The 13,355-nt window shown below is 36.9% G+C and overlaps 1 protein-coding gene across 1 annotated transcript; it reads right to left on the reverse strand.

Annotated features, from left to right (window-relative positions):
* Positions 1–7,874: 7,874 nt before the first annotated feature.
* Positions 7,875–13,081, reverse strand: LOC124358080 (paternally-expressed gene 3 protein-like). The gene is made up of 4 exons (XM_046810375.1): positions 12,973–13,081; positions 8,683–8,916; positions 8,276–8,641; positions 7,875–8,233 (listed from the first exon to the last, which is right to left on the reverse strand). Exons 1-4 carry the CDS (start codon positions 13,079–13,081, stop codon positions 7,875–7,877), a joined length of 1,068 nt encoding a protein of 355 aa, XP_046666331.1.
* Between the last annotated feature and the right edge of the window lie 274 nt (positions 13,082–13,355).

A 13,355-nucleotide genomic window follows, 5' to 3' on the forward strand; every position in this document is an offset into this window, starting at 1 on the left:
TTGTTGGGTCAAATGGAGAAATAACGTCATTACTGCGTAGTTTACGGACATCAGGTAGACATGAATATAGTGGGATGAAGCAACTGTGAAGTATCTTAGCGTGAAGGTTCTGGGAGCAAGCTCAGTTCTTAGAAATTCTGAACACCAGATAAGATGTAGACAATCACCGCCTTGAGTCATCAAATGAAATACTATTTGGACGGAGGAACCGCTGTTAATACATTACAGACAGAAAGTGTTGGGAATTCAGGAAAGTGGCTCTCTGATACATCAGAATTGCTTTCGCTAGGACTCCAGAATTTGACATAAACATTTGTAATGTCCGAAAAATCATATATGGACGATAGGCTTGTGTCATATCTGCATGTGTCCTCATAATATGTGTGTCAAGCAATTTGTCATAGATCTGATGTTTCGTTTTAAAAATACTATTAAATGTTTAAAAAAAAACTAAAGAGTAATTTTAATTAGATGTAGAGTATTGAAAAAATAGTATGTCTATTAGAGATTAGAGAGTGAAAGAGATGACTTCCCTATTTCTTCTCTATAATACACGCATTTTGAATTTTAATTCAGAATTAATTGTACTAACCATATTTAATAGAAAATGGAGAGCCATTACATCTTAATAATTTATAGCTTTGGTAACATTCTTTAATTACATCTGTACTTCTGACAATTTTTGGAAACATTGTGTTAATCCATCTACGTTTCAGTCAGTAAAGTGTATAAACACACAAAATTACGATGGGTCGTGAGTTGCAAAGCTTGTACACTATTGAAAAGATGCGATACGATATAAAACGTGTCCTGATACCTGTAATGTCCTACTAACCTGTATTTGATGACCTCCCTATCGACCTGTAACTCATACAAACTGTTTTCGTCACCTAAACGTTGATACTCTCATTACTACCCTGCATAACCTTGCTCGTCATTTCTTTATTTAAAGACCTTTCTGAAAATACTGTTATAGCTACCAAATAAATAAACTTATTATAAATTATACCTTGTTTTGAATTATTTGATAATTTTAGTCACTTTTCATATATAATTTGAATATTAATTGGTATTATACTATTCTAAATTAAACAAACCTAATACAATTAATTCATAGTAAAAAATATAACTGTACGAATAATATAACAGTACGAATTCTAACAGACATGGAATAGTTAAACAGTGAAATGGTGGAATTAGTTTGTAACGTAATCAGTGGAAAATACTGAGGGAAAATCTGATAAAATGGGTGCTTTTGTACAACTTGAGCATTTTCATAAATTAACCTATGATTTATAATTTAATATACAGAAAAATATGTTTTGGTTTAGTACAATTATTAATCCCACAGTGACATACTTGTATTTTTAGTGTAACTATCATATGAGCACATCAGATTTAAGGTGTATTAATAGGTAAGTTATTGCCAGAATTAATAGAGGCAACATACATTAAATTGGCAGACTAACCAATCAGTCAACCATCAGTCGAGATTAGGCCGCTTTGGTTGCCAATTCTAAAAATGAACTAAAAAGAAAACCAAAAGTATCAAACGTATCAGATATTTGTAATAAACCAATGCGGAGTCACAATATGGTTTTAAGAAGTTAATCTAGCATAAACCAATAATGATAATAAAAAAGCACATTCCTGTCCCCCTTCCTTGTTATTTCCGCCATCTTGCTTCTTTTTGCTGTGACGATTGCCATTTGCTATTGGCCTCTGGCCAGTCGTAGGTGGTTAGTAGACGAATGCAGACGTATTGTGACCTGTATTCTGTAGTTCAATTCTAATGATTAGTGTTATAGTTTGTTATAGTAATGATATAGTTTTTTATTAAGTGCATATTTTAGAGTTAGTGAAGTTACACACAACATGGTGGTTGTGATTCCTGACTTAGGCGTGCCACAACGCTTTGGTATGATTTGTTTATTTTAACTTAGTTTTTTAATTAAGTATTGGTTTGGTTATTTACCTGAAGAAGAGATCAGATTGCAGATCTCGAAACGTAGTGTTACTGATTTTTATTTCACTGAACAATGGAAAATGTCAGAAAAAATCCTGTTTCCTTCATAACCATTAAGGTTTTAAAACCCGACATTCCGTTCTCAAAATTGTGCCATTTTCTGTACGAAAGTAAGTCAGTGCGATAACTTTTGTTACAAAATTCCCGGAGACTTGAAACTTGGTATATATGTTCCACTTGGTACAGAAAAAAACTGTGTTTATTTTTTCAGGTAAACCGGGAAAAGTTGCAGTTGGTTTTCTAAAGACTTTCTTTCCCTTATTTGAGATCTTTCAATATTCTGTTGTGTCTGATTACTGCATATACATTTACATTATAACTGCTGTAATTTCAAAATGACAATTTAATCTTTAAAAAAAATCAATTGTGTTGGGTTGTTATGTTTAAGGAAGTAAAATGTATATTGCAACATAATTTTACAAAGTCCTATGTACTAGTGGTTCTTTGCTAGTCCTTTTAGTATATCTTCCTAGCGCCTGGGTTAATGTAACCGGCAATTTTAATGTTAACTACTGATAAGTGTAAGTTCCTGTGTAAGTTTTTGTGTAGTTTATGTTTTAGGCTAAGATCCGAGATAAAATTTGCACTGTAAAATCACAAAACCTAGTGTTTCTTCAAATAGAGAGAGAAGTTTTTACTAAAAAATCATTAATCCGCAGCCACTTTAGTTTTTGGTGGAGGTCGGGATCGGACAGTATCAAAAGGGTTAAAAGTATAGAATGCCCATTTGTTCAAAAAATATTTCTAGCCCGTCACACTTAAATCTGACAGCCCGTATAATTGATAGTTTTATTACAGTCATACCGACAGTAGCTTATTTCATTTGTGTCTACCGGTTAGTGGTTTAATGGTTTCAAGCATAAACGATGTGATCTGAAAATATTATTTTTTTTACCTTTTCATACTCTCCCATTCTTTAGGCGTGGCTAACGTTCTATTTATTATTTAGGACAATTTCATATATTTCAAGAAAACGAGGATGTGTACTTATACCATACACATTGGCCTTCGGTCCTTGGACTTGTATGTCTATGCTAACCGTTTCCGTCTACATACTAGTTATTATATTTTACGTTTTCGTCTTAATTTTCATTATATCGCATGATAGAACACTATGAACAGATGTTTAATTTTAGTTCCGCTTATTGCGTGTAGTGTCTGAAATCTGAGACTGTCACAAACTCGACTCCTGGAATCTGGAGTCCAAGTCTAACAAGATCTTAAAACGAACTCTTTGCATCATTTCGTCTGCGTCTGGTTTACCAAGCTGCCATACAGTGTAATCCAGATATATAAATGTTCTCAGTGTCTCATCATGTGCACATTGCAATAATGAAAAATAATGAACACCAAACAAATTATTAAAAGTATTAAGGGATCATTTAAACTTCTTAGTGATTAGTGTTTCATAGGCCTGAACTATTTATTTTTGCTTTATATTGTTTTATTCCAGGTTAATATTATAAACCGTACAGTATTAGTAGTAATCAATCATAAACCGATTACTAGTTAGTCGAAGTTGCCTCGCTTGACTGAACTTGGCTAGACAGAACTGTGTAATTAGTTTTGCATATTGCATACCTTGAGTTGTACCGAAGATTTGCTTATCGATTCAATCGATTGTGCTTTGGATTTATTAAAAATAAAATCGATGTAAAGGATTTTAACATTGAACAAATCTTTGTGACACTGTTGTATAGCAACATTATTTTATCTATTGGTCTGTATTTATAAACTGTAAAGCAATGTAAACATGAAGTTTTGCGAAGACGTTTATCAGCACACGTGAAATAGTTGCTAGTACCAGATTGTTTGGGCACTAAGTTCGACGTCATCGGATGCATATACAAGAATACACTGTAGATTTGAGAATTTACTTAGTAATGGATTAGTATTTTAGTGGCCTAGGTGGAAGACACTACCCTAATCAGTATAAAGATTGTTTTTAATTAATGGAAAATGAATAAAGATTAGAGTCTTTTACCAATTCAGAAATTTATTTTTAATATTAACTATATAGAATATACAGTATTACAGTTTTTTTATTCTTTCAGTGATCAATATAGATCTTACAAAGCAAAATTTTAATAAAATATAACACATTAGACATACTCGCTGATAATCAATAACATATATTATAACAATACTTTAATATTTAATTATTATCAATTATGTTATAAGCTAAATAGTTATTAGAATTTTTCAATAAATTACAGTTTTCAAAAGGTTTTTAAATGAAAAACACATGTCATAAGACAGTTCCAAAGTATGAACTTTCCACTGGATTGAGCCCAAAGCCCCTTTACATTCCAAGTTAAAGTTCGAAGTTATAAGTATGTAACCTGCCAGAATTAGTTCTTTCCTAAAATTCAGTATAGGCCATCAGTACTTTCATGGCATATAAATGAGGCGTTATATCGTTTATACCTAAACAATGGCAGGGCATATTTTAAGCTGTGCCAATCTGCTGTATTACAAAATACCAAATTTGAAAAATATACTCACTGATTAACTATAATGGAAACGTAAGAACACAGATTTTAAAAGTCCTTAAAGTTGTTGTGTCTAAGTAACAGTAAAACCTTATAATTAAGATATAACTAATAAATTCTACAAAACGATATAGATGGGAATGACCTTATCATTTTGGTGGTTAAAGCAATATTTGCTCGTACATGGCCTATTGTTAAGCTCAGATGGCCTCGTATAACGGACAAGTCACAACACTATAACATTGAATATGGAAACCAATAATCTGAGCAGTCGGTGAGTTATTACCTCGATGTTTTAATCCGGGGCAAGCCGCGGGGTTTGTTGAGAATTGACGGCCAAAGTTTGGGCCACGGACGACAACATTCCGCAGCTTTGGAGGTTTACGTTTCATTACACGGTTACCAATATCTTTTGTCTACATATGGGGTCATGCCCACCATTACGGGTTCACGAGAAAAAGTCAAATAATTGTTTCGTGATGAAATTATTATCTGGATTATAGATACAACTGTTGTGAGTACTATTATAAAAAATCATGATTGGTGTCTGGATTACTAATGAAATAATTATTCCATTATGGCCTTCATACGCGAATAAAAATTAAAGCATATATTATTAATTTATGGGTTTTATAGTTTGTAATTCTTCATTAAATATAATATGAAAAATTTATTTTTATAATATTTATATAATATAAAAAATAATTTTAAATAATTTCGAGCATTTCTCATGTATAGAAAGGTTTGTGATGATAATCAATTTTGGCAGTATAATACTATTAGTTTGTAATACAAGTAGAATTAATTGCAGACATAAGAATAAACTGAATGACATAGCTTTTCCAATAAAAATATAAGTAAGATCAAAGAAAAATAAAACATTTTACTCCCTATAAAACTAATATAATTTAGTTTTGTAAATTTGTTAGTAAATTTCTCGGACTTTTATAAAGAAATGCAACAGCATACGCGCGTTTTACCGTATTTAACAACACATTGTCAACTTGTTCTCAAAATATCTTGTTGTAAGATGCATTCATATTTCTAGTAATTGGGTTTGGTTTCAGTTTATTCTCAACATTTTGATTCAGTATTTTGCAATCTTAGTTTGTTCCTTTTTGTTCAAGTATATCATCTGAAGGAAGTTTTTGTATGCTAACAAAAATTCTTTTTTTGTGTTTATTTTTTTCTACAACCCTATAATCCTACCCCTTTCACTAATATTATACGAATGTCAACCCACCGTTAAACCTCAACATGAATGTAATGATATGAATTTTATACAATAATCTTTCATTTACAAATAACTTATTTGTTACCTAGGATATTTGTAGTTTACAAACAATTATTAATAAAATTGCTTACAAAGTGTTCAATTTTTAATATAGGTAATGTTATATTCAGCAATTATTACTTACATTCGTCAATAATTCAATTATACTAGTTTGATGCAGCATCACACACATTGGTTTTTAAATTAATATTAAGGTATTACTAAATAAACACTAGTAGTGTATAACCCTTTAAAATTAGTTGTACTTCTAACTAATAACACATAGGCTACTGTCCGAACTCTCAATGTGTATTGAACGAAACAACTAATCTTTCAGACTGTATGTTTGTCCACAGTTTTTACCGTATGATTAAATTTCCAAATTAAAATTCTGTTGACAAAGAGAGCGCTGCTGATTGAATACAAAGAGAGCGTAAACTGCAGATTTGATCCGCATTGATGAGTTTATCCAGGTATCCAAGCAATCTGAGCCCGAAATGAATGGAGCCCCGGCAATATCAGACGATTTCCAATTGTAATATTTTTGTCACGGTTTGCTTCAAAGTACTTAAAACCTTGATCCTATAAGTCAGCTAATGCAGCGGTAATTTTTAGTTAAGATCCAATTATTCAATAAATTATTTATGAATTTCATTATCAGCATTCACACTCATGTAATATTTATGAAAACTATTATATCTTCAAAAGCATTATTCTTTGGCTGAAACGTCAGCGTAGCCTATCAATGGAAGTCTGAAAAAACCTTCATTTCTGTATGTCTGTCCGCACGATATCTCGAGATCGATCTGGTGTAGAGACTTGAAAATTAATTTCATTTTTTTTATAAGCGACATAGAGTTTAATAGTAGTGCATATCATTCAGGGGGTTTGTAATGGCTGTCTAGTGTGTCTGCATGTACTTGTCTGTACTTTTTGCGTTCCTTTTAATCGTCAGTTTACCATTACACTCGTATGTTAGTTTACACAATATAGATTTATTTTTATTTTAGTAATTATTTTAGTTATTTTATTTTAGTAGTAGTTAATGACATATTTCTTCTCGTATAATTTGAATACAATCAAAAATATTTTAACACATGAATAATGTCTCAGCCAACTCTGGCTGAAATAAATGAGCTATAGGCTTGAAATGATTACCACCTCAGCGAAACCTCTATTTTATGTACAAGAAGACTTAAAAACATTCACAACATAAATTTCAAAAGACCCCCAAGAAAAATCAGATACATTAGTTGATCGGAAAGTCTCTACAAATTTTCATCCTATTGCGTCATTTTGCACCACTAAACCAATTTTTTGCATTAAAATTCAAAAACATTATTGTCATTAAGTAAAACACACAGCCGAAACTATATTATCAGTAAGTCTTTAAATATAGTATAATTATAAAAACCCAAACTTCAGTGAACACCTCATTTCTTTTAGTGACATTCTTTACAGGACATAGACAAAAAAATTACATCAACAAGCATCTTTTACCTGATGGTAAAGTGTCACTAGGCATACACACATTTATCTTTGATGTTTTGCTTTTCTTCAACAGGGGGCACTCTATTCCCTCTCAACCCTAGTGTCGATTCCATTATGCAACTGAGACATGAGACTAGAGCAATCTAAAATTTAAAAAACTAACATGGTGTTTTCCAAATCGCTGCTGGCCACCACCTGTTCCCACTATAACGTGGCTATAGTCACGTGTTGTCAACTTGATTTATACTTTTCTATAAGACGGATAAATGAAATTGAAATTCCATATGTTAACGATAAAAGCTAATGGAATTTATATATTGCAGCAAATATTGAGAAAGATCACTCCAGGCTCCAGGCACGTGTGAAGGTAAGTTAATCTGCCCTTGGGCAGTTTATATGAAACAACACTAATAGCTACAGGGCTTCTAATGTTCATATATCGCAGTTGAGCATTTGCACAGGAGGGCAGATGAAAAATGTTACATCCTGAGTATGTGCTTGTAGGGATGAGTTGCAACAAAGAGTGGAGATGGATGGGGTAGGCAGTCGGATCAGAGGAGCTCGGGTAAGCAGTCGGATCAGAGGTGCCCGGTTAGGCAGTCTGGTCAGAGGTGCTCGGGTAGGCAGTCTGGTCAGAGGTGCTCGGGTAGGCAGTCTGGTCAGAGGAACCCGGGTAGGAAGTCTGGTCAGAGGTGGTCGGGTAGGCAGTCTGGTCAGAGGTACCCGGGTAGGCAGTCTGGTCAGAGGTACCCGGATAGGCAGTCTGGTCAGAGGTACCCGGGTAGGCAGTCTGGTCAGAGGTACCCGGGTAGGCAGTCAGGTCAGAGGTATCCGGGTAGGCAGTCGGATCAGAGGTATCCGGGTAGGCAGTCGGATCAGAGGTATCCGAGTAGGCAGTCTGGTCAGAGGTATCCGGGTAGGCAGTCGGATCGAGGTATCCGGGTAGGCAGTCTGGTCAGAGGTACCCGGGTAGGCAGTCCTGGTCAGAGGTACCCGGGTAGGCAGTCTGGTCAGAGGTACCCGGGTAGGCAGTCTGGTCAGAGGTACCCGGGTAGGCAGTCTGGTCAGAGGTACCCGGGTAGGCAGTCTGGTCAGAGGTACCCGGGTAGGCAGTCGGATCAGAGGTATCCGGGTAGGCAGTAGGATCAGAGGTATCCGGGTAGGCAGTCGGATCAGAGGTATCCGGGTAGGCAGTCGGATCAGAGGTATCCGGGTAGGCAGTCGGATCAGAGGTATCCGGGTAGGCAGTCGGATCAGAGGTATCCGAGTAGGCAGTCTGGTCAGAGGTATCCGGGTAGGCCAGTCGGATCAGAGGTATCCGGGTAGGCAGTCTGGTCAGAGGTACCCGGGTAGGCAGTCCTGGTCAGAGGTACCCGGGTAGGCAGTCTGGTCAGAGGTACCCAGGTAGGCAGTCTGGTCAGAGGTACCCGGGTAGGCAGTCTGGTCAGAGGTACCCGGGTAGGCAGTCTGGTCAGAGGTACCCGGGTAGGCAGTCTGGTCAGAGGTACCCGGTAGGCAGTCGGGATCAGAGGTATCCGGGTAGGCAGTAGGATCAGAGGTATCCGGGTAGGCAGTCGGATCAGAGGTATCCGGGTAGGCAGTCGGATCAGAGGTATCCGGGTAGTGAAGTTTGCCTATGGCGGATCTTTCAACAATGCTCTAGATTTGATGGATCACTAATTTTACCGACACCTAAAAATGACAACAGGTAGGCGCGGAATGTGATTGAAGATTCAAAAGTATCAGCCACCATTAGACTACATGCGTGTAGGCTGTTTGTAAGATTTTTTTTATTCTGTGCTGACTAAAACTTCAAGCACAGTGATCGTGCGCGATAGTAAAAATTATATTATTACCATTTATAATATACTTTTGAAATGGGATATGTGAGTACCAGCAATAACTGTACATCTTCATACTTAATTTGATTGCTGATTATATCAAACCAAATAACAGAATGCAGGAAAGAGGAAGAATTATAAATATGATCATTCATGAGGAAGCAAAGACTAAATTGATTGGAAATTTTCTGTAATAAAGTTATAATATGAACATGTTTTTTACAAATTAGTAAACATAAAAAGAGCAGGATAAATTGCAGAGTTCATCATAGTGATTGGTAAAAAGAGGCGACATATTTTTGTCACAGTTATTTTAAATATCAAAGAGCTGTCTTAGGTTATTTAGACGTAATATAGAAAACGGAAGGCTTGATCGCTCAATAACTTAGAATGGAACTTTGAAAATTTTAAGATGCTCAGTATAAATCTAGGATGGGGAACGAGATTTTAATTTGAATGCCATTGAAAGGAAAGTAAAATAAGGTTTGGATCTCTATGGACGGAGCTAGTTTGTTTTATTACAAGCAAGTCAAGTTAATATGACGTTTCTAAGGATCTGCATTGTCAAATCTATTTCTTCAGTTAGAAATAAACTTAATTTACGTATTAAATGAATAATAAATAAATTTTTTTAAATTTTATGACAATAACAAATAATATAGGAAATCAACATCGCTAAATTGTTTTATGATACTGTTTTCCCACGTATGAATAAAAGTATGTTGCTTCCTGTACAAACAGTATTTTATGGTGTGGATTGTTGTTTTAGCTAAAATATCAAACATTCTTTCCTTTTCCTGATTCGTAAATGTTTACCGTAATGCAACTAAAACAGTTTATTCTGTGGCGGTGTTTATCTGCAAACATTGAGGCTCTGCTTAACGCAATCAAGTGTGCATAGATTGAACGAAAATATAGCTTCAGGTGAAAACAACACCACATAACTTGATACTTAATACATAAATATTATCTCTATGAAATTGACAGTGTAGAATCGTAGTTTTGTAATGTCACGCTTGTATGTAAGCAAGTTTTATCGACAATTTTATTTATCTCAATAATCAGAAGACAAATGGTTGATACTCTGAACGTTTATTTTAAAATATATTGTTATGAACAAAATAATTAATTAAAAAAATAATGAATAATTGAATGAACAAAATGTAAAAAATAACGATAAATCATCTAATACCACTAATTTGAAAACTTTAATACAATTATAAATTAATTATAATGCTTGATTGGTGTACAAATAGTTTGATGTTGAATTTATATTACTGAAAGTTTGTTAGCTCAACCCTCGTGTACTCTGGTATAATGATCTATCATTTTGGTTTAAAAATATTAACCTTTAGTAGAACGGGCGCCACTTTTTGGGCCGTAACATGGGCTCTTATGGAGTTATTCTGGACCAATGAGAAAGCAGCAATGGCGGCTAGGCCACGCCCCCGCCCCCCTCCCCTCCCCCCTCCCACACCCCCCGCCCCCTCCTAGACCCCCTGCGACGAACCCCCCAGCCCAATGGGAGAGCAGCAAGCCCCCCCACCTTACGAGAGCGACGATGGCGGACGAGCGATGGCGGACGGTTGTCATGGCGGATGAAACAAAAATTATGTGTCTCCCGGCGGCCGGTAATCCGAAACCCGGACCCCTACCGAATGCGAGACTGTCGCGCTGACCACTGGACCACGGAGACGAGTTGTGCGTGGCGGCGCGATATGGCTGTACGTGCGGCGCGGGGCGCCCGGCGATCAAACGAGTCCAATAATAACTACACAGATGTGCATTCCAACGGCTCTTCTCCCTCTCTCCGGTGGACGGATGCAGGTGCACATTCCAACGACTCCAATAATAACTACACAGATGTGCATTCCCACAGTAACCAACATGAAACATTAAATCATATTTGCGTCAGCCTGGGAGCTACGTGAGCCACGTGCAGATCATTAGTCTTCAGTCCATACCGGTGAGTCAGCTATTTATAGGTGCTCAGGTTACCGAACATTACCGGAGCGCTATATAAATAGAGCGGCCGGACCGATGGCCAGTTCATTAAAACCGTGCTGCTCTTCACTGTGGTAAGCCTGCTTCTTACTTGTTCACTTAACACTATTCTGTCATTGTCATTGTGTATAGCTACATTGTTCCATCTCAACGATAGCCGTTCATTTAAACAAATTTTTAAAATAACATTGTCATATTTGTTTAACATAAACCTCAACTACATTTCTCAATAAGCCATATATCATGTCGGTAAATATGCTAGAGCCTGTATATTTAGTAAACACCAGTGAAACGTATGTCAAAAAGTTTTAGACTTTACGGTATGAGGACAACGTTTAAATTTCAACAGTCCTCCTGAAGGAATATCTGAACTGGATTGGATTAAGCGGGGGTTCGGAGAAGTTGTAGAGCAAATGAAAGCTAAAGCTTCAGATACAGATTACCTTAGGTTTCACTTTGAACAGTTTAAATTTCAAGAATAAAGATCCGGGATACGTAGCCTTTAGACCAGCTGATGAAAGTTAACCTTGACGTTGTTATGGAAAATCTTTGGGAGGTATTGTACAGAGTAACGCTGAATCTGTCACTTCTAGTGATACGTTTTTCAAGTGTCTTGTACGGTTGTCAATCTGCCCGTAGGTAGAGGTAGAAATAGGCCGGTAAATTACAATAGCTTCAGCGAAGAGTGCAAAGGACGAAAAGGTATCGTAGTCATTAAGAATAGCCGATAATCTGTGTCTGCCCCGAGCATATAGTGGTAGCAAAAGCCCTATGCCAAAAAAGATCCTCAACTTAAAGCAATAAGGCAGGGACATGGCTAAGAGAACAAACATTTAGAAGCACAGAAACTAATGGCAAAGGCAAGAGTTTAAATATTTCAGAAGAGGGGGCTGGTATAGCTGAACTTGAAAAGTTTTCAAGACCACTTGAAGAAATATAACATAACAGTATTCAGCTATAATGCAAAAGGGCGGGACGTATACTTCAGTGGTAACAATACGGAAGCCTCATACAAAATAAACTTGTTGTTTCACAAAGGTCACTTCCAACGTGATAACTAATTTGACAGCAGCTTTCGCTTGCCATTTCTATTGTGAAGCTTGTCATGTGCCGTATGACAACAGAGGTGATCACCGATGTTCTAATTGTCTGCTCTGCTTGTAGCACAATCTCACCTCCCTGCAAGCTCGAGCATCAGGAATAACTTGCCCTGAGTGTAATCGTCACTTTAAAAACAATCCAGCGCTGCTTTTGCTGCTCACCAAGGGTGATCTCTGCAAAAACGTACAGAAGTGTCTCGACTGTGAGAAAAACATAACAAGACCCCACCCCCCCCCCCCCCCACCCCCCCCCCCCCCCACCCCCCCCCCCCCCCACCCCCCCCCCCCCCCACCCCCCCCCCCCCCCACCCCCCCCCCCCCCCACGAGGACACATTCGGGAAAACTAAAATAAAAAATATTCCGAATAGATAAGGTTTCACCATTTTGTCGTATCTTCTAACCGGTTAAGCCGCAAAATGCCTTCTTAAAGTCTTCGAGAAAACTGTTGGTTTTTTAATTTAGTTTAGAATGTTTTTTTTATTTTTTTAAATAGGGATTAAAAATTCAATACATTGTAATCTCTTAATATTACGGAATTTTATTTATTTAACCTGTCTCCCGAATTCCACTTATCCCCCGAATTACCGAAATTTTAAGCACCTTCTACTTTGGCGGGCCTGGGGGTGCGTAGCACCCCTAGCGAGAGCCGGAGAAGGGCGAGGTCTTTAATATATATTAACAACCGCATGTGTAACTGAGAACTGAACTGGTACTCACTCACTCACTGATATCACTAATTCTAACCTAGACTCTCCAGGATGGAGTTAGAGACTTGGTAAATTTGGTACACAGATAGCGTGTTTTCCACGTTGTAACCACCAGGTAAACTCCCGAAAAGTGAGAGATTTTTCATTTTTCAAAAACCCCTCAAAAAAAAATTCCCCAAAGAAATTCGAGCCGCCGGCATTCTTCATCCACCCCTGCAGGCATTTTTTTGGTAAGCCCGATCCCTAGCGGGCGCCGAAATACCGCTTGGAGCTAGCTCGGATCTGGACGGAAAATTTCCCACTGGTCAGGAATGAAATGTTGAACCTACAAAAAAGGCTCTAATGAACCTTTTTGCTCTATCTTCCATGGTTTTAAGCGACTAAAAAACGCTCGAAACATTTTTGACAATTTCCAGAGAT

This window comes from Homalodisca vitripennis, chromosome 3 (assembly GCF_021130785.1).
Source record: "Homalodisca vitripennis isolate AUS2020 chromosome 3, UT_GWSS_2.1, whole genome shotgun sequence".
Lineage (NCBI taxonomy): Eukaryota > Metazoa > Arthropoda > Insecta > Hemiptera > Cicadellidae > Homalodisca > Homalodisca vitripennis.